General features: G+C 37.7%; 2 protein-coding genes across 10 annotated transcripts in view; one reads left to right on the plus strand and one right to left on the minus strand.

The window, feature by feature from the left end:
* SLC39A10 (solute carrier family 39 member 10) overlaps positions 1–9,678 on the plus strand; it is a 108,758-nt gene extending 99,080 nt beyond the window's left edge. For 6 of the 7 annotated variants that reach the window (XM_057419918.1, XM_057419919.1, XM_057419917.1 and 3 more), the window contains exons 6-10: positions 502–622; positions 2,398–2,766; positions 4,293–4,373; positions 5,144–5,334; positions 6,413–9,678. In XM_057419918.1, the coding sequence (XP_057275901.1) occupies positions 502–622; positions 2,398–2,766; positions 4,293–4,373; positions 5,144–5,334; positions 6,413–6,571 (921 nt within the window). In that variant the 3' untranslated portion in view covers positions 6,572–9,678. The remainder of the gene's footprint in view (positions 1–501; positions 623–2,397; positions 2,767–4,292; positions 4,374–5,143; positions 5,335–6,412) is intronic. The other variant, XM_057419914.1, reaches the window with a different exon arrangement.
* Positions 6,060–20,248, minus strand: part of DNAH7 (dynein axonemal heavy chain 7) — a 108,500-nt gene continuing 94,311 nt past the window's right edge. For 2 of the 3 annotated variants that reach the window (XM_057419910.1, XM_057419912.1), the window contains 11 exons: positions 19,865–20,041; positions 19,436–19,597; positions 18,491–18,691; positions 17,502–17,663; positions 16,239–16,424; positions 15,691–15,828; positions 14,758–14,988; positions 13,751–13,903; positions 11,960–12,137; positions 10,471–10,574; positions 9,688–10,085 (listed from right to left, as the gene is read on the minus strand). In XM_057419910.1, the coding sequence (XP_057275893.1) occupies positions 9,879–10,085; positions 10,471–10,574; positions 11,960–12,137; positions 13,751–13,903; positions 14,758–14,988; positions 15,691–15,828; positions 16,239–16,424; positions 17,502–17,663; positions 18,491–18,691; positions 19,436–19,597; positions 19,865–20,041 (1,899 nt within the window). In that variant the 3' untranslated portion in view covers positions 9,688–9,878. Of the gene's footprint in view, positions 6,186–9,687; positions 10,086–10,470; positions 10,575–11,959; positions 12,138–13,750; positions 13,904–14,757; positions 14,989–15,690; positions 15,829–16,238; positions 16,425–17,501; positions 17,664–18,490; positions 18,692–19,435; positions 19,598–19,864; positions 20,042–20,248 lie in introns of those variants that run through there. The other variant, XM_057419911.1, reaches the window with a different exon arrangement.

The following is a 20,248-nucleotide window of genomic DNA, read 5'->3' on the forward strand; positions in this document are numbered from 1 at the left end:
AAGTAATTTAATCCCCACGCTGCTTTGCCGAAACTGTGATCTCTGTTCTATGGGCCTCAGATAGGAAAGCAGCAAGCTTTTCTCTAAAGGGAAATACAAGGAACTTATGGGAGTATAAAAAAAAACGGAAGTTGAACAAAACGGAGGAGCTGTTCTTGCTGTATGTTTGCTTTGTTTAGCAAAACAAGCAAATATAATAACTGCCTCCATGTGTTTCTGGGCTGTTAGTGCAATCCTTGCCATTATGTACTCTGTTATTGAAATGAAGTACAGTCTGTGTGTGAGTGAGATTCTGTGGTGCAGCTAAGAATTTTCACTGGTATAGATATTGTTGCTGAGCCTTAAAAAGATTAATACTCTGGAAGTCCCATACTTCTGTTGGATGTATCAAGAGAGAGTAACTTAAGTCTGTTTTGAAGAGATTTTTGGACAACCTTTCAGTTTCTTTTATTTCCACTGATGTGCTTTTACAAAGCAGATGTTATTTGTTTCCTGTTGCAGAGTAAGCAGAAATGGTGCAAAAAACCCCAGACTGAAGAATCACCAATTGGAAGGAAACTTTCTGATCACAAGTTAAATAATAGACCAGATGCTGACTGGCTTCAGCTCAAACCCCTTGCAGGTAGGCATTCATTTTCAGCATTTTCTCTGACTGTGAGATTCAAAGTAATGGCATGTAACCTATGGCATGTAGCATGTAACCTCTTGTACAGTTTTGCTGCTGTTATGCAAATCATCGTTAATAAGACTTAATAGGCTTTCCCTATTAAATCTTTCTTTATTTTGTTTCCCTTAGATCTGAGAGCACTCTGAATGCTTCCTAATATACTATACAAATGGTTCTCAGACTTCTGAAGCAGCGAGATTTTGGGTGGCTGTGGTTTTTTGGAGGGGGGGATTATTTGTTTGGCTTGGGGGTGTTTTCTGGTAAAGCTGTGCCTGACTAGCTCAGCCCTGGCAAAAATGAGATCAAAACCAAACACGCAATCTGAAAGGGGTTACCTGTTTCACTTTGAAGGTTCCAGCCTCTGACCAATTATAGTTTGGCTAAGACGGCTAAACAAAATTAATATATTTTCATAAATACAACTGAGTACTCTGGATATTACTCAAACATCCGAAACAACTTTCAGATGCTGTTCCTTCATGGGAGTTTGGATGCTCATGTGGTGTGTACCCAGAAGGAATGGCCCTTCTAAAAAGGATGACGGAAGGGCTTTGCTTTATAACCTTCCCTTCCTGTTGCCTGTGTGGCTGTTGAATGAATTTGTGATGAAGAATCCATAGGCTATATTTATACCAATGCAATTTTGTTAATTTGAATGATCTGTGAAAGGGGGAGCTAGGACTGTAGTCTTCTCAAACAACTTAAAATGAGATCTGGGACATTGACGTAGAACATAGGCTTTCAGCTTTCAGATGGTGGTGTGTGTCTTCATGTCTTCAAATGTCTTCATTTTCTTTCAATGGGCAATCAGCAGAATTTTGCTTATAATAACATGAAGTACGTACTGGTTTCATTACACTGCCTCTAAAACTCTGCACTCTTCTGCGGACAAGTAAATCATTCATGCTACCGGCACTGTAAACCCATGCTGAATTTGAATGTTTAATTGCAGTGCCACTACCAGTGACCTGAATGGCCATGCCATTTCTTTTCAGACAGGTTCCAAATGATGGTTAAAAACCTGTTTATCTGGAACTCCTTGAACTCTTTGCTGCTTAGGCACTCTGTGCTTATTTTTGACTCTGAATATTTCTGTTGAATTATTGTTAGCTACTAACTTCATTGTCCAGAACTGCCTTTTTTTTCCTACAGCCGGTTTTGTTTCCCTCAGCACAGATTGCCGGTTTCATTTATTTATTAATACCTTAGAAATGTTAGTAGACTTAATGCATATTTGCCTTGTGCATAGTTTTCGCTTTGCATTTCTTTGTAAAAGGAGCTTTGATTGCTAGCAGGGGTAATAAGCAACATTGAAGGAGCTCACCATATGACACAAGTGTCTGACACAAAGATGCATGCAGTACAGAAACTATTTGAAGACCTATTTTATCAGTGGCAGATGCTGGAATGCATCAGTGAAGGCTAAGTTGTGACCCATATGGGTGTGCATTGAATAGCCAGTTAAGGTTTCCTGAGCCATTCAGGTTCCATCTACAATGTATAAGACATTATCATTTTGTCAGCTGTCCTTTTCTAATGTTGAACCATGACCTTTGTCACTAGCAAAACTGTAGGCTAAACTGAATGTTGACAGCAGAGTTGCTGGATTGGGATGTGTTAAAACGCTTTCGCAAAGCAGTTGAATTCTTAACTCAGTGATACTCAGTAGTTGCTGGTGGTATTTTAAATAAGAATTAATGCCATGTCTCTCCCAACTGGCTTCAATGTAGGAGCAGATGACTCAGTTTTGTCTGAAGATCGACTCAATGAAACTGAACTAACTGATTTAGATGGCCAGCTGGAATCCCCTCCCAAAAACTTCTTGTCTGTGGAAGAGGACAACAATATGCACCATTCTCACAATGATATCTCACACGCTGCTCAAGAGCATGATCTTCATGATTCAGAGTATGACAGCCATGGCGAAGATAAAATGATAGCTAGAAAGCACAGTCACCACTGGCATCACAAACATTCCCATCATTCCCATGGCCACTGTCATTCTGGAAAAGACCTGAAAGATACTGGGATAGCTAATATTGCATGGATGGTAATTATGGGAGATGGCATTCACAACTTTAGTGATGGCTTAGCAATCGGTAAGCAAAAAGCACCAAGTATTTCTCAAGTTTCTTATCTTTAGTAACTTTGGTAATATTTTAATTATCAGCGATCACAGGTAAGGTTTCCACTTAGCTCCTGTGATTGCTGGCATTGTTTAATCTCCTTCAGAGCAGAAATTAAAAGGCCATCAATTGCAGTAGTCTTCCCTTTGTTAATATTCTGTGACCAGCTTCTATCATGGCAGTAGTCTTGATGTAGTGACAGTTGCAATCTCTGCCAAATAAAGATAGATGCAGACAAACGTCCTTATGAATTATGGAGCACATGTAATGCACATTTGGTTTTTGGGTCTTAATATGTCCCTTTGAATAATAAAATGGGCCTTTCAGTCTTATTTATAATGATACTTGTTAGTAATATTAATACTATTTCTATTATTATTAATACATAGAATTATACAGTAATAAGAAATGTACTATGGTTAGGTGGCTGAAATAGTTCTTTTTGAAGTACTACTTAGGATAATTTAGTTTTTGTTTGAGCAAAGTATTTTGTTGGCATATGGTCAGTTTAGATTTATTCCTTAACTAAACACAGAAGAGATTGAAGTACCAAGCAGATCTTGCTAGATTTTTTTAAATCAGCTTTGATTCACATAGACTTCTAAATGTGATTTGAACTGTAAAATACACATTAATTTGAATATATGTTTGTCATACAAACCAAAATGATGGTGAGAGTACTGAACTGAATATTTTTTACTAAGGTAGCAACTAAGAGTGCACAGGGTTCCAAACTACTAGCAGGAGGAACATACTCACTTTGAAGGATGGGGGATAAGCTGTGTATGAGGGTCCTCAGTTAACAATGGAATCTACTACAATTTCTCCGCTTTCTCCAGGCAATTTCTAAAGAAACTAAACTCTGTAAAAATAAACTTTTTTCTTCATTGTCACATTAAATAGGCTAAGACATTTAGGCAGTGGCTTCTAAGGCCAAAAAGGGTTTGTACACTAAAATTGATTGAATTAAATTAGCTTACACAATAGTTACTGAAAGAGTTTTATGCCAGCGTTTTTTGTCTTTTTATTTTCCACATCTGCCTTATTAATATTGCTGATACGTGCTCTACAAATACGTATAAAGGATATAGGGAGGTTGTGGGTTAAATATTGGTTTGGATTTCCAACCTGGAAAGGAGAGAGCCAGGCTGTTGCTCATGTTGACTGTCCTAACGTATTTGAGAGTTCTTAAAACGGTAAAAGTGGTGCTGTTTATTAGCTTATTGCATTTATGTCTCCGGTTTGCTCAGTGTGTTCTCTCAGGATTTCCCTTTCAGATAAACTGATTAATAAAGCCTGCAGTGACAATGCACATAATTCAATTTATATACAGACAGGGCACAGACATAATGATAAACCACGTGTTCATGAGAGCATGCACTCTTAAGAGGAGAGCGTCACTTCTGGAAAGGCTGTTGATTAAATTTTCTGACTTGAAAATAGTAAAATATAATTTGAATCTTTCCTTTTTTCATCTTTTTTTCCTTCTCCTCCCCCAGGAGCAGCTTTTAGCGCTGGACTTACAGGAGGAATTAGTACCTCTATAGCAGTGTTCTGTCACGAGCTTCCCCATGAATTAGGTAACTAATTTAATATACTCAATGTGTTCATGCTTTTCATCTCTACAAAACAGTTACCTAAAAGCTGTTGTGATACTCATCCTAATAAGCGTAATGCAATGCAGATGCTGCAGGGGTGACCAGAACTTCAAAGAGTAGTGGAGCCATATTACTTCAAATTACGTACATAATGAGAATGTTAAGCAGGCTTACACTGCAGGTTAGCTAGCTACAGCAGTTCTGTGAGGCTTTTTGAACATGTTTCTGAAATGTTCTTAGGAGCAAACAGCTTAGTTTTGGTGTTACATCTCTGCATTTTATAGAGAGTATTTTACACTACTCTGTGGCATTGTCTTACAAAGTTAAGTAAAATCACATGAGTAAACACAAGTTTACAAAAGTAGAATTCTGCGTATAAGTCTTCAGAAGATGCTTTGTTACCAGTTGTTGCTGAGTCCAGTAGGTGTGGGTGACTCTTTCAGGTGAAACCTGTAGACATAGTTGCCAGTGGCACGGATGCACTGGTTCTTCCCCTGTAATTGAAGCATTTCTTCTTGGGGTTAGCTAACCAAGATGAAAGCTGTTGCTTTACTGTGCATGCTTTTACATTGCATGCACCCTGAGACTTAAGAGCCACTAGAGAGAGGAGTCATCATTATTGCCAGCAGCATGAAACTTGTACTAGATTAAACTCTGTGCAATTTATGTACTCAAATACAGACTAATTTATCTACTACTTACTCTCCTGAGAAGTGCTGAAACTAAACCCCTGTGTTCTGTCTCCATTTTAGGTGACTTTGCTGTGCTTCTTAAAGCAGGTATGACAGTAAAGCAGGCTATTGTGTACAACCTCCTGTCTGCCATGATGGCTTACATAGGGATGCTGATAGGCACAGCGGTGGGACAGTATGCTAATAACATCACCTTGTGGATCTTTGCAATCACTGCAGGCATGTTCCTCTACGTGGCACTGGTTGACATGGTAAGATTGTTGTTTTATGTCATTTTTGCATGCTGTGCATAAAACCTAGGATGTGAAGTGGCACCTGCAACAGAACTTTTTTTGTTACAAGAAAATCTGTTTGTTACAGCAAAATCTGTCAGCTTTATGTATCGTTTTGAAATACAGTAATACAAGAACAGATGGGTATTATACATTTGATTGTCTGATAATTTGTCATTGTTGCACAGTATTCAGGTACTCAGAATAACAAACTATTGTAGCCTATCCGGTGAAGAGCAATACATAGACTTCTGCTGTGTACTACCTGAAGTTTCCATTTTCGACTGTATTACATTTTTCTGAACTGTTTCTTAAAGGAATTCCTTCATTTACCTCATGCTTTCTTGAGTTAACTTCTTTGTAAAACTCTGTATTTCTCTTCTCTATGGGTTGTTTTGTAAGACATTTCATCAGATTTATTTTTACATATTCCAACTCCACTATTATTTATGTGTTGTCTTTGTCAGTACTGTTGGACTTTTCTTCATAGGTGAGGAATATAAGGAATATCCAGAGTTTTCAGAATTTTTTATAGTGGCACAGAATTTCTCTTGAATTACTTATAGCTATTATTCGTGTATTTAAAAGAGACGTGTATGTGAACACGTGTAAGCATGTAACATGACGAATGGCTAAGTTAATCAGCAAAGACATTATAAAGGGTATATTTATAGCAGCGTAATTACTGTAGAAATAGTCAAAGCTTTTTATTATGCTTATTTGAACATGACAACTTTAAATAAGTAAAAAGTCGGAAGAGCAGAGCTGGAAGAATGCTGGGCTTGTCCTTGTCTTGAGGAACTTTGAGTAGATGTTTGATCCAGTAGAAGCTAAAGAAGAAAAAGTGGAAAGGCATTTTTAGTTTGTTTTTAAATATATGATGTGATCATGTTTTTATCAGATGTGGTGGTTAGGTAGAGTTTAATCTGTGTCTTAGTGTATTGTTTTTGTAATGGAATCCTGGTGTGTTTATTCTCTACAGTATCTTCTTGTAAACTTGTCTGTGTATACATGGAATAGAGGGTGAAATAACTTCCTAAATTGCTGTTTGTTTTAGCTTCCAGAAATGCTTCATGGAGATGGAGATAATGAAGAGCATGGTTATTGTCCTGTGGGGCAGTTCATTCTTCAGAATCTAGGCCTGCTGCTTGGATTTGCTATCATGCTGGTGATTGCCCTCTATGAAGATAAAATTGTACTTGACATCCAGTTTTGACCTAATTCTGGTAATCACTGTGGTTACAATAATGTTACTGTATGGCTTTGAGTCTGCACTGTTTCACTGTATGCACATTGCTCAGAGGAAAAGCAGTGGCTTGCACTACTTACACAAGTACAGTATATTCATTTCTGTGTAGATTAACTTCTGCTTTTTTTCTGATTGAAATCAGACAAGATTACCCAGTGTATCTTCTAAACTCGAGTGACAATTAGGAAATACTAAATATGAGAAATAAATGCCAAGTTCATGTACTAGATAGAAAGCACTGATTGTTTAAGAAAGAAAAAGTGCAGTGAATGATCTACACGTGTGGGAAAATGCCATTTCATTAGTACATTTGAACAGAACCCAGAAAATGTTACAGCTGAAGTTCATACCTCTGCAAGGAACCCGAGTAAGCTTTTAGTGCCATGTAAGTCTTAAGTAGCTCATATATATATATATATATATCTGTATGTATATATAGATATATATAGAGATGGATATATAGATATATACAGATGTGCATGCCATGTAAATGTGCGTGCGTGTGTGTGTATATATTCATTCTGTGCTGATTCTTCTGCATAGTGGTGACTTGAAGTATTAAATCTCACAACAGCACATGACTGGAAACCACTGTGCTGGTTTAAATTCTAAAAAAGAAACCAAAACCCTCTAAACACTGTTTAAATTCTTAGAATATGTGTTAAGCTGCACTCCATCATTATAAACTTCATGTGTAAGAAGGCAGGCTGTTGCAATATATTCTGCAAAGTGCTATGTTCTGTCGAGGATCAGTTTGACGATGTTTTTCCTGACTAAGATTTATTTGATGTTTGTTCCTTGATATTAGTAGGAAAATGCAAAATGCAGTAGAATTAGTGTTAGCTTGGGGAAATCCCTGATGTTGGAGTTATTGAGCTATTTCTGGTTCTTTTTTACAGATGCTAAACATGTATTGTGTGCCACTTGCAGCATAAACTACTGAAGATTTGTGGCTGTGAATTTGTGCAAACTCTTTTAACAGAGAATCCATATGGGAATTTTCTCCATTTTTAGTAACAGTTGTTTTGGTCTGTTTTCTCCTCCTCATGTTAAAACAATCCAAAGTGTAAGAAAGATACTAGGTTACTGAACCTGGACACAAAGGATAAATTATGGTCTGTGTATGTAGTACTGGTAGGTTATTTACAATACTGTAATATCAGATCAAAATCTGTTTCTACAATGCCTTTGATATCAGACACTGTAGCACCAGCCGTTTCTGGCAGTAGGGAGTACGTAAGAGGATTTCTACTTCCAGCATAAACGAGTTAGTTAATTTCTAAGATATTTCTTACACTTTTGGTATTAATTAGATCATGAAAAAGCAGATATGATAGACCAGTGGTATGTGTAACTTGGAAAGACAGACTGAAAATTTGGGCCTTAACTTCTCAGATCAGCTATCCTAGATTGGATTGTGCTGATATTCTTACATTGCCAGACATGAGTTGAGTTTGTTCTTGTACCCATCTCCTTAAAAACATTATGAGTTTGTGAGGAGTGCAAGTTGATTCTGTAGTACCAGTCCTTCTAAGCATGGTAGTAGCCTTTTTTAAAACATACAGTTCATCTTCTTTTATGCGTATGCCAGGTAAAAGCTGTATTTTGACTATGTGCCGTAAGTTTTGTTTAGGTCTGCTTGGTGCCAGTGTAACTGCTAAGAACACCGATTCTAACGCCTTTAATGAGAGCCAGTTGGTATCTTCATTCCATTTCAAGTTAATGTGTTTCCTGTGGCCCTTTACTTTTTCAAGCTTCATTGGTCAATTTAATTTTTACTGAGAGCAGCTCACTTATGTTAAAGATATCAGTTGGTTCTTGCCAGTATTTCTTCTAATGCAGTATCAAGAAACAGTATTAAGGGTCCATTTCAAAGGCGGGCATGGTTTCTTCAGTGAAGAAGCCAAAAGCCCAGAGTTCAGGCATGCAGCCGTTTGATGGTCTGAATTCAAGTTTCTTTTTTTCTTCTTTAAACACGTTTACTGTTGGACCCTAATTAGAAAACACACTGTTGTTAGCTTCAGATGACTGAATTTCTGCAGTGTAAAGATCCTGGGTGACATTTTTCATAGTGCCCATGTCAGGTCACTGAGTACCATTTTCAAAGAGACTTAACTCACTGCATACCTTCTGAGGATCTAATTTTAAACAGCCTGTTTCTTAGGTATTAAACTGACCCTTTTCTGTTAATTCTGTCGAGTATAAGGGGGTTATTATGTGGTTGAACTGATATTTTGTCAAATAAGTTTTCAAAGGTTATTCCTTTTAAATCTGTTCAAATGAAGATTTCTGTATTTCAGGTAGTATATTTACTTGTGTATTAGTTGGAGTATGGTTATAGCTTAATACACTGCCTCTATAGAAAAAATAATTAACTTCCTTCCAAGACCATCTTCAGACAACAGAAAAACATGGTCCTTGAAGGTAGGTACTGTATTTTTCATGAAATATGGGTTATTTCCTTTTATTTTCCAGTATTTATTGCAAGTTATGAAGAGCAGTGTAACTAACAGCTGTGACTTCTGTATGTTTCCACCAGTATTGAGTTCCAGGTGATTCTAATGTATGCTTTTGAGTCATGTTACAGACAATCTGAATTCCACTACATTTCTACTTGGCTTCAACATTCCATTCTGCTTGAATCCAGAGTCTCATTTAACTTGTATTTGTTGGAGGGCATAAATGTTACTTGTATATTACAATGCTGTCACTGTGTGACATCCCATATGAATTTTGATGTAGATCACATTGCACTTAATCCGCTGTGATTATGCTTCGAAAATACTGTAGTTCCTAGATGCAGTGTGATTTCTTTTAATTTTTTTTAACTCTTGTTTTTCTTTCCCTTCCCCATTAACAATTAAGTCTACGGTTTAAAATGTGATTCTGGTCCTATAAGATATAACTTGCTGAGCTGTCAGTCTTTTTGTTAAAACTAAATAGGTTTTTTAAATTTTATAAAGCTGGAAATGATCAAATGCTGTTTTGTTCATTGTCAACAGTGTTGTGCTCATTTTATGTATGTTCCTTATAAATAAGGAGCTTCCAGAAAATAAAATTATTCAAGGAGCAGAGATTTTCCGTTGGCTTTTATACAGTTTTATTGTGCATCTTTGTATTTTAGTATCTGTATTTCAGATCTCATGAAAGGCACGAATGCAACATTGTAAACAAATTCATTGTGATTTCTCTTTTAACGTGGCCTTTCAGGAGCAACATGCATCCTTCATAAGTGATCTGGAAAAGGCACCTACCTCCCAAAATGGGGACGGGTTTATGAGTTAAGCTGACATAGTAACGCCACACCCCTTCTGATCCAGTGCTCTTCGGGTTTGTCTGAAGCGAGAGTTACTGCGATGACGAAGTTGGTGGAATGGCCTGTTGTTGACAGAGTCCCTCTTCTCTCGCTGGTCTTGTACAATGGGGCCAGGTAACTCGGTCGCTTTGGAATCTCTGACCTCTTACACGGCTTTAGCCATATCTGCAGTGAAGAATAAAATAATCTTCCTCATCTCAGTTAAAAAAAAGAATCAGGGAACAGTCTCAGCTTTGCCAAAGTACTGGGACATTGTTTGTTAGGTTTTTGGTTTGTTTGCTTTACAAAAGATAGCGCTGACGCCCTGTTTCTTGTTACGAGATTGCTTCCTCTCCCAAAATACGCAACACGAAGCTTCCTGTTGCTGTCATTAATAGCAGATAATCTTAGCTCCTCTCAGGCAATTTATTTCTATTTCAACACAAAACATCAGTTGTTTTATAAGAATCACCCTGTTGATTCCTTGAAGACTAGAAATTCAAGAGTACTAATTCTACACCATCTGTTAGTATATAATACTATAAAATGTCACCGAACAAGAAATACTGACCACAGGCACTATATCATAGAGGACTTTTGGATGAGATTCTCCAAGCATCTTAGTTTGCCTGTTCCAGCGTGCTCCATCCAAGAACAACCCCCGAACGTAGACACCTGAATCAGTTGGAAAGGATAGCACGTTACCCAAAACCTGCAAATGTCTGCTAGCTGAGAGCAGCAGCTAGTGCAGCGCACTTTGCTAACTGTCAGTTAACTGTGTGGGACTTCTGTGTGTTCTAAGTGATGATCAAATAACTTTGAGTGTAACAAACACAATCGTATACTTTATAGCTACAACTCTGTAAGGTTTTATAAATTTACAATGTTTAGGGATATCGCAGTGTATCCAGCCTCTTCTGAATGGTCGGTGACAGCTGAAGAATGATTCTGCAGTACAGGACACTCTTTTTAAACTTGTCATTATTATAAAGTTTTCTGTACATACTACATATTGTCCGCTTTACTGTTTCCAAACTTGGAGATTTTATCATATAAACAGTCTTTCACTATTTAGTCTTCACATTGTTTCATTGCTTATGCTTAAAGTTGCTATTTGCTTATACCTTTCTAAGGCTGTTCATTAAAGAAGTAAATGTTTAAAAACCATAAATATCTTTATTTGACATGTCACAATGACATGATATGATATGATATGATATGATATGATATGATATGATATGATATTCCCTCAGAATTCCAGAAGAAAAAAGGATAACAGCATCTGTTTTTCATCAGATTTGCACCCTCTTGCTCTGTAGACTGAAAACTGTGACTTCCAAAACACAAAATAAACGTGCCCCAATAGAAAATGACTTGAACTGTCTGGATGTGGCTCTCCCAGGCAACATGCTAAGCCCTTCTCTTTTATACAACTTCCAGTCAAACTGATCCTCATAAAGGTATTAAAAAGAGTACTAAGAACAGTTCTGTTTAATCTGTCCTTTTTTCTGAGGAAGGGTAAGCTAACAAACATACCTGCAACCGAAACCTAAGGTAAGTAGTATATAATAATAAAGCAGTGTCATAAAAAATAGAGCTTTTTCCTTCTTACAGTGGTCCCCTATTGCCCATTGTGATCATGTCTGTAAGATATTTGTCTAGGGACAGTTAAGGTAGCATACATAACTTCTCTACTGAATGCTTGGTTTTCCTTGGCTTACAAAAATAAGCATTTTCAGAGATATATACTAGTAGAGTGAAAAAAAAAAAAGGTGGGGATAAAAAAAAGTTTGATATCTTGTGGGAAGTTTGGGTCAAGGAGTGTCCTCTGTTGGTGTTATTTTGTATCTACATGCTAATCCAGGATGTGAATTAATCCCAGCTGTTCCTAGGGATTTAAAATTGCCTCTTTGCTTCTTGTGCATCTCATGGGGAGCAGTGCAGATGTGCATGTTTGCCTGCTGAATTCATTAACTTAATTGCATAACTGAGCCTGCACATTAATGTTACCTTCTAAATACATCAGCAAAGGCAGATAATTCTCTGATGCATTTGCTTACCATCTTCAGGAGCAGTGTCGTATTCCTTATCTTCCAGCACTTCATAATCGAATTCTAGTTGGTCTATTGGAATGGTGTATTTTCTGGCATAGTTCTGCTGGGCACCTGTTAAGAATGCTTGAGTGAAGAAGAATCCTGAAATCCAGAAGACTGGTGGAGCTCCATTTTCATACCACAGCTGCAGCAGAAAAAGAGAGAGGAGGGAAAATAACCAAACAAATCTGCCTTTGATTTTATTAGTACTTAGGAAAGCACATATCTTCTAGAATAACAGCAGAAGTAATTTCTTGCTTTGTGAATCCAGGGCTGTCCTTGGGGCTTTTGGTTCTTGTCTGAAAGCAGTGGAACTTTGGATGGCTGAGCACAACCAAACAAAAAAATCACATAAAATAAGATTAGTTTCAATAAGTCCATTAAACATGCATCATCCCTCTAAGTTCATCAAATCCTCCTTCTCTCCCTTCTTATGTATCTTTGTTTTCTGTGCAAATGACAGATCTCTTTTGCAGGCCGCTTTCTCTTTGAAAGGATCATTATTTCCCTTCCAGGGTCAAAGTCACGTGTTTAAGTGTGTACGCCAAGCTGAAGATGAGGAGAGACAATATGTTTTATAATTCAAGTAATCTGGTCGTAGCGGGATGTGTTTGTGGCTTTGTGCTTGGTTAATATCTTGTTCTGTTTTTAATAACTTACACTGTGGAGACATCTATAGAAAAATGATTTTAAAAAATGACAATATTTGTTGGATTGGGTTATAATACTTGTGAGGTCCGTTGCAATGGTGAATAATTACTGGGTGCAAGAAGACCTTTTTCTGATTGCTGCAAACACCAGTTTTGAATAATGTCTGAAAAAATTTCCTACATTGCAGAGAATTACAATGCAGAAACTACACCTTTTGTCTCTGCTAGTAAGTTTTCTTCCCAAGAAATAAAAAATCATCATTGTAGCTACTGTCAGGCTTCCTACAGATAAAAGTGGGAGTTACCGAGGCATGGGGACTGCGTGACGTGTCCCCAGCACATAAAATGGAGGTTCTCTGGAAATGCAGAATTTGTGAATATCCTGCTAGACCCAAAACTGGGTGTTGCTTTTGCTTTTATATTTTAATTTCATTTTAATTTACTTTTGATTTTAGTTCTATCTTGGGACCTGTTTTTACAACAGGTATGGAGTAGGGTGACCTGCTTTAAGTTTGGTTTTCTTAAGTTGATAGTGATTACTAAGCCATAGAATGGTGCTGAAACTCTAGCTGTTACTCATTTAAAGTCAAGTTTTGGGAATGCACTCTTATAGGTGAAAGAGCCCCACTGATTGATTAACTCATCCAGCTTGCTTTCAGCATTTTACTGAAAGCTTGGTATTTGACTTTGAACATAAAGATTTTGTGTTCAGATGTTTATAAGGTCGCACACTGGAAAAGAAACTCAGCAGTATTTTACTAAGTTCTCTTTGAATTAAATTCATTACCATCACCAGATCTGTATGAAGAGGCCCTTAGTAAATTTACATCAGGCGGCCAGTTCTGTTGTACAGTATTACTGACACACAGGAGCTCGCTCTTTGTGAGGTGGAGGGTATGTGGCAAAATGTAGCGCTTCATTAGATGCTGTGATGGGTAAAGGGCTGTACAAAATGGATGTGCGGATGAACTGACCCTGTCAGTTATTCCCAGTCAGTGGAAGTAAATGGCATGTATATGTTCACTGGTGGAGATGTCACCTGCCATCAACAGGCAAAAATAATAAACAGCATTGAACAAATGTGTGTAAATAAATGGAGTGTGCTCACCTGCAAAAACTTCAGTCTTTGAAGGAAGTCAGTCACATAGCTGCCCAAAGGCTTGAGGCTTGGGTAAGACTTACTCATCCATAGTTCTGGAATTCTGCCTTTCAGAATGCTATCCACCACTTTTTCCAGTTCAGCAGACATCACTACTAGCCCCTAAAGTAAATTTTGGAAAGGAAGATATCAAAATACGTTGCCTAAGCAGATTGTTTTAATGCTAATCAACGTAGTGCTCTGTCCAACAGATGTATGAACCAAACCACGTATCAGTGTGGTTGGTAAACTTGCTGAGGGTGCACTCAATCCCACTGGTCTTCTCTGAGTTTACTAGCTGTAAATGCTCTTATTTATCATTATTTAAAGTTTCCTGAAAACTCTGTGACATTGCTGCAAGTGCCTTATTCGGAAGTGGCAGACTTTTTAGCTTGTAGTTTGGCTTTAATGGGGAGAGGAGTAGTGGTTTTGGGGATATGTAAAAATTCCTTGGAACTTTTTTTTCCCTGTGTTTTTTCTGTGGAGTTTTGGTTTTTTTTTTTTATCCCCTTATATTTTGCACAGCTGTAGCTTCTTATTCCTTTTGATCCTGAGAACGAACACTGACTTTAGACTGTGATATTTTAAGTGGAATCCTCAGTGGCAGTAAGTTGCTATTTGAGGTGTTGAGAACATCTGCTTTCATCTGTAAGAAATTGTGTGAGGTGCTTCAAGTCTTTCATACCAGCGAGGCAGAAAAACAGATTTGCACTTAAGTACTGCTTGTCTTGCTGGAAAAGCTGTAGTTGAAAACCTCCTGATTTGGTTTCTGTAAGTAGGCACTGTAGTACTGTTACAGTCCATTGTACTCCTACCAGATTTTAAGATACAGATCAATAAATGTTTCAAATTTGGATTCTTTAAAGTATTTGACTGACCGGAATCCAACTTCAGGGTCAGTTTTGCTGGGCACTTGCATTGACAGAGATCAAGTCTAGGTTCTAGGTAAATGCCTTTAAAGGTTGTCTTCAGCTCACCTTTATCGCTTTCTGGATGTTAATACAGGAGTCTCTTATCGTCTGCAGTAACTTGTTAAAGCGTCCCATCTCTTGTACAAGCACAGTGTTCATGCTTTGGGTATAAAGAGTTGGATATCGTCTCATTGCTGCTTCAGTGTCAAAATTTGGAGGAAGTTTGCTCAGGATGTCATTTGTGACTTCATGGACAACTTCGTCGGTGGATTTTGCACCACCAGCAGATGCCTGGGACTATCAGAGAGCCAAAAATTCACATTTATTTTGAGAAAGAGGACTTAGGAGAGTAATTAAAATGCAGGAAAATTTAGGTCTTACAAAGGCATTGTTTAAAAGACCATTACAGTTCCAACCCTCTTTCCCTGTGATGGATTGAAATTAATTTGTTTTCAGAATTGCCTATATTATTGCAATAAGTAATTAGTTAGAGCTAACAAAATTTGGTTTCCTACATCTTTGTACCCTCCTCATTTTTTTGTGGAAATCCTGCTTCCATTGTAAACCAATCTTTCTACCCCCATCTCCAGTGTACCCATCAGCACAGTGGCTGGCCAGGTACTGTGAAACGGCACAGAACAAGTTCTATCTCGCTGTCCCCCTTGTTCTCCATAGTCTCTGTTCTTCATTTTCCTCATGAAGCTTACAGGAATTATAATATTCCTTGATTGTACCTGGCTTTCAAACTCAACTGAAAATGGCCAAGAAGTTGTAAATTATTAAAAGCTGGGAAGTGTAGAAGGTACATTTCCTTGGGAAGACAGGAAAAAATACAGCCAAAAAAGCCTTAGAAGATTCTTAAGTAGAACAGTAATTTCACCATAATTAAGACACAACACAATAACATACAGTAAAAACTGGAGAAAAGCGTACATACTAATGTAGAGATAGAGTAGAATATTACGGCAAGATGGTTTGTGATTTCTACACTTTACATACCAGTGTAAGAAGAATGCTGTCAAATAACAATTGTGTTTCTGACTGATCCTTGGCAATATCTGCATTTGCATTCATTCCAAATATCTCTGGGGAAGGATTCAGTGGAAGTGTCTTTGTATAGTCAATATAGCTTTGGTACTGAAAAATGAAAAAAAAACACAAACCCTATAGACCCACACTCTCCTGTGCAATACATTAAGCTGATTACTATGTCTTTTTTAGCTACAGCAGGTATGATTAACTAGTTCTCTTATGCCTATTCTGTAGTGCTTTTAACTGCAGCAGGCTCTTTCTCTTACCATCCCCTAAGGATGCTGGCTCACACACAACAAAGGCAATGTAGTAGTGGGTAGTAGTTGGGGTGGGTTTTTGACATCATTTCCATTTCTTAGAAGTCAATGAAAGAAATTCTAATAAAACATGAGATTAAGCCACAAAAGCAGGCAGTGACAGCAGTAAGCTCTGAGGCTCATAGCAACGTCACTAAAGAGAGATCTATTTTTGCAAAAGATAAGCAGTTGATAATCCTGTTGTTCTGGGATACTTACATCTCCTTCAGGAGGAGCAAAATAAAGGCCACTTGAATCAAATTTATAATCTACATTTGTAACGATTTCTGAGGAAAAGAATATGTTTAGAACACTACGGAGCGTACGCCGATCCCAATCATCGGTGACTCTGCCACCATAATTACATTCTCCAGTCATATAGCGAAGAGCATCATATGGCACCTCCTGAAAAAAAAGCAAGACAATGATCTGAACTGCAGTGTGTAGCACTTCTCTGGGCAGCCTTACTGGTGTGACTGTAGTTTGAAAGTCATCCAGAATTCTCACTGGGAAGTTTAAAAAGTGTTAGTTACTTTTGCTAGTTCATGCTTGTAGCATTGATCTGTTCTTCAACTACTTTAATAATCATCCATTGAGTCACCCAGCATTGCATCTTCTGAAGAACAGTAGCCTCAAAAGTTTCTGTAGTAGTCCAGCTACAACTTCATGAGCACATGTTTTTGGAAAACTTTACCAAAATCTCTTGTTTCTCTATACATACTTCTCTCTCCATCACCAACACCTCCCCATAACTCTTCTGCAGGGAAAGAAACACTTTCTTGAAGTTACTTTCTCATGCTGAACCACAATCTACCTATTAACCACACTGATAACCAAAACCACTCCAGCCTGACACTAGTGTAAAACTAACGCCCCTTTCCTGCCCCCAGCCACAACTTTTAACAGACTCTGTCTATAGTGGGTTGCCTAGAAATCTGGAACATAAGGAAGTGTCATGTATTGCTAGCAAATTCCACAGCAGCTTTGAAACACTGGCTAGCTCTGCAAACAGGGAAGGAAATGTCACCTGCCAAGTTTACACAAATAGATTATGGTTATTAATCTACAACAGGCCAGGGTCTAATATTATCCCTATCATTGAGTAAATCATAGTTAGCAGTAAGTATTTTAGTACTCTATTTTAGTTTGCAGTAACATCACCATCAGCTGAATCCACAGCTAAAGACAGGATAAGATTCCAACGAATAAGGCAACTGTATGGAACAAACAAATGCTGCTCTATTTTGCGTGGCAGAACTTCTAAATTGTAATTTGAAAGTAAGTTTCCCACATTAGTTATATACTGATCATGGTGCACTAACCACTTACAATGCTTGTGGTTAGTACCTTGCAAGTAGACCTTGCTTTCTAATTCAGTGCTCCCCGTTTGCTATGGCAGCACCCAGCCTGCCTTGGTACGTGCACTAACAGCCCAAGAAAGTGCAAGCAAGGACTGGTGACCACAGTGAGAGGTTGCTGTACCTCGTACTGGTTGAGGAAGGTGTGAAGCTGCTGCACGCTGATGCGCAAGTCCGTCTCATTGAAACTGTATGGAATATTCCAACCCAATGGTCCAAAATTCCGCCTTTCTTGCACGAGAGCATGGAAGAAGCAAAGGCCGTACAGCAATGTCTTGAACTCAGCCTTAAAGCCAAATGCAACAACATTAATTAATCATGGCTGGTCTAAACCATTTAATTTTTAATCACATCCTGTATAAGGGTGCTGTATTTGAGTCACACAAATGCCAGCCTCTCCTGCTCTGCTAATATACTGTTTGTAAGTCAGAGGTAGCTCATTCTTGACATACTAAGGCATAAACAACAGTTTTCATAAACATCAGTTCCAAATACTCAAAACTCTGTGAACCCTCAAAGCAATTTCATTTTAAAGGTATATATGCACGTATACCTAATATACGTGTCACATACAACTATGTGTATGAGACCACAGATCTCTGAATTTTTTTTCACACCACCGTATTATAAAACACTGTTCATTCATATAATATCTCTGTTGAGATTTTGGGGTTGGTTTTCTCTTTATCAAGAAGGAGGTCTGTAAAGAAAAACTTCACTAAGAACTTTTGTTTTTCAATTGAGACTATTCAGCAAAGCGAATTACCTCATTTAGAACTATATTAATTATAGAAAAATAACGTAAAATAATATGCTTCCAAACAGACATCTAATTATGAAAAGACTTTTTTTCACCAGTCTTACTGTGTTGGGGACATTCTTAACTCAAGAGCTGTTGAGTTAAACAAAATTTCACTTGAAGAAGTAGGAGAAAAGTAATAAAATTAAAAAACCCCCAAACAAATAACTTCATTATTGCCAGTAACCAAAAGTGTTTCATTGCAGTGAAGACAACTATTTAATCTGGGAGGTTCTTTTCCCCCAGAGCACACATACAGAGTCATCAGGGTCTGCTTTAACTGACTTGCAGTGTTACAGGATGACATTACTAACTGGTTTGCTGCAGCTGTTGAAAAATTCAGGATCAGATACTGGATCCATCATGTACGAACTAATTATATTGGCCCGTAAACCTCTGGGTGCTTCATTAGTCATCTTCACTCCATTCTGAAGTACAGACACCGGGAACGTGGCAGATGGGTAACTGGTGAGCCAAAGTCGGAAATCTGGATGTGTTGTATCAGGGTTTAGCTCCTATAATACACACGTATAAATATGGGCAATTGGAAGACACACTAAATTAATACACACCACAAGTTTTATTATTAAAGCCATTTATACTTTTAATTTCTTAGATACTTATATGAGATTATAGTGAAAGTCACGGTTATAAATGACAACTTCCCTTCCAAAGCTGGTGTATTTTTATTGAAGCCTTTCAGTATTCTGCACTAGAATTTGTCCTCTCTGTGCATGTTTGTGGAATATGTGACCAAAATGCACTTAATGTCAAACAGGTGTTCTGGGAAGGGCTATAGTGATAGTATCACATCAGAAATGTGTTAAGTTTATTAAGGGGGAAAGACAAGAAAGAAATATACACTAGTACTTCTTTGGAAACCTATAGCTGTTCAAGAGTAAAATTCCTTAGCATACTGCATTTCTACAGTGATAGACATTTGACATATGTCTATTGCTATATATGATATGTCATATCTATATATGACATATGATGCCCTGAAGAGACTGTTGTAGCAGCTGGGATTTACCATCCAGGGAATGGGCCAGACCCATCATGCTTGTGAGCACTTTCTATTCCAGCAGGCAGAAGGAAAAAGTCAGAATTAGTCTGTGATGATTACCTTTATATAATAAAAATTATCATGAAATATTGCTAAGATGGAAATCATGATGAAATATTGCTAAGCTGGCTTTTCAATCACCTGAATGGATCAGACATGCCTTCAAAAGTATTTATAAGGAAATACTTATTTTTACCTCACAGACTTTTTCCAGTATTGGCATCCATGAACTTGCGAGATGGCAGTTTTGCAGAACTACCCATGTTCCTTCCTTTACTGCATTCTGTATCATTTTCATGGCTATTGGGCCTTGGCCTTGACCAAGTGACAGAGAGCTAAGCTTTGCATCACCGTATCTCTGCATATAGAAAGCATGTTATAAGAAAGAATAATACTGCATAAATAGAATAAACCTTTTGGTGTGAGAGTTCACATCTGTATGTATTCCTTAAATGTTTAATGTACAGCATATATTAAAATACAGTTTAAATCTTATTTTTCATGTCATTCCAGTTGACTAAAAACCTCTAATCTATCTAAAGTTCCTTGCTTCATGCAAACGTACGCAGACACGCACACACACACGCATCAACTACATTAAAAAAGCCTGGAGATATTAAAATACCTGATCATCAGCAAACCTGACAAGGGCTGCCATGGGGTCTGCACCAGGGGAAAGTACAAAGATCAGCGGTGCACAAGCATGACTGTCAGAAAATGCTTTTGACAAATCAAATGGAGGTGGCTCAATAAATGGACGGCCCAGGTTGTGAGTGATAAATTCCTGCACCATTGGTATTATCTAAAAGAAAAGGAAAAATAGAATTAAATGTCCCATTTTTGTGTAAGCATTAGCACACATTAAATATTTTCATATAAATTTCAAGGACAGCATTCTTGCATGTAAAATCAGGTACAGTCCCAGAGGAATCAGCGATCTAGCAGGTGCAAATCTAGGCAAAAAAAAAAAGAGATGCTCTAAGAGGGTTGAAATTGGAAGTCCTATGCA

This window comes from Pezoporus wallicus, unplaced genomic scaffold (assembly GCF_028554395.1).
Source record: "Pezoporus wallicus isolate ANWC-B61680 ecotype Strahan unplaced genomic scaffold, APGP_CSIRO_Pwel_v1 contig_4710, whole genome shotgun sequence".
Classification (NCBI taxonomy): domain Eukaryota; kingdom Metazoa; phylum Chordata; class Aves; order Psittaciformes; family Psittacidae; genus Pezoporus; species Pezoporus wallicus.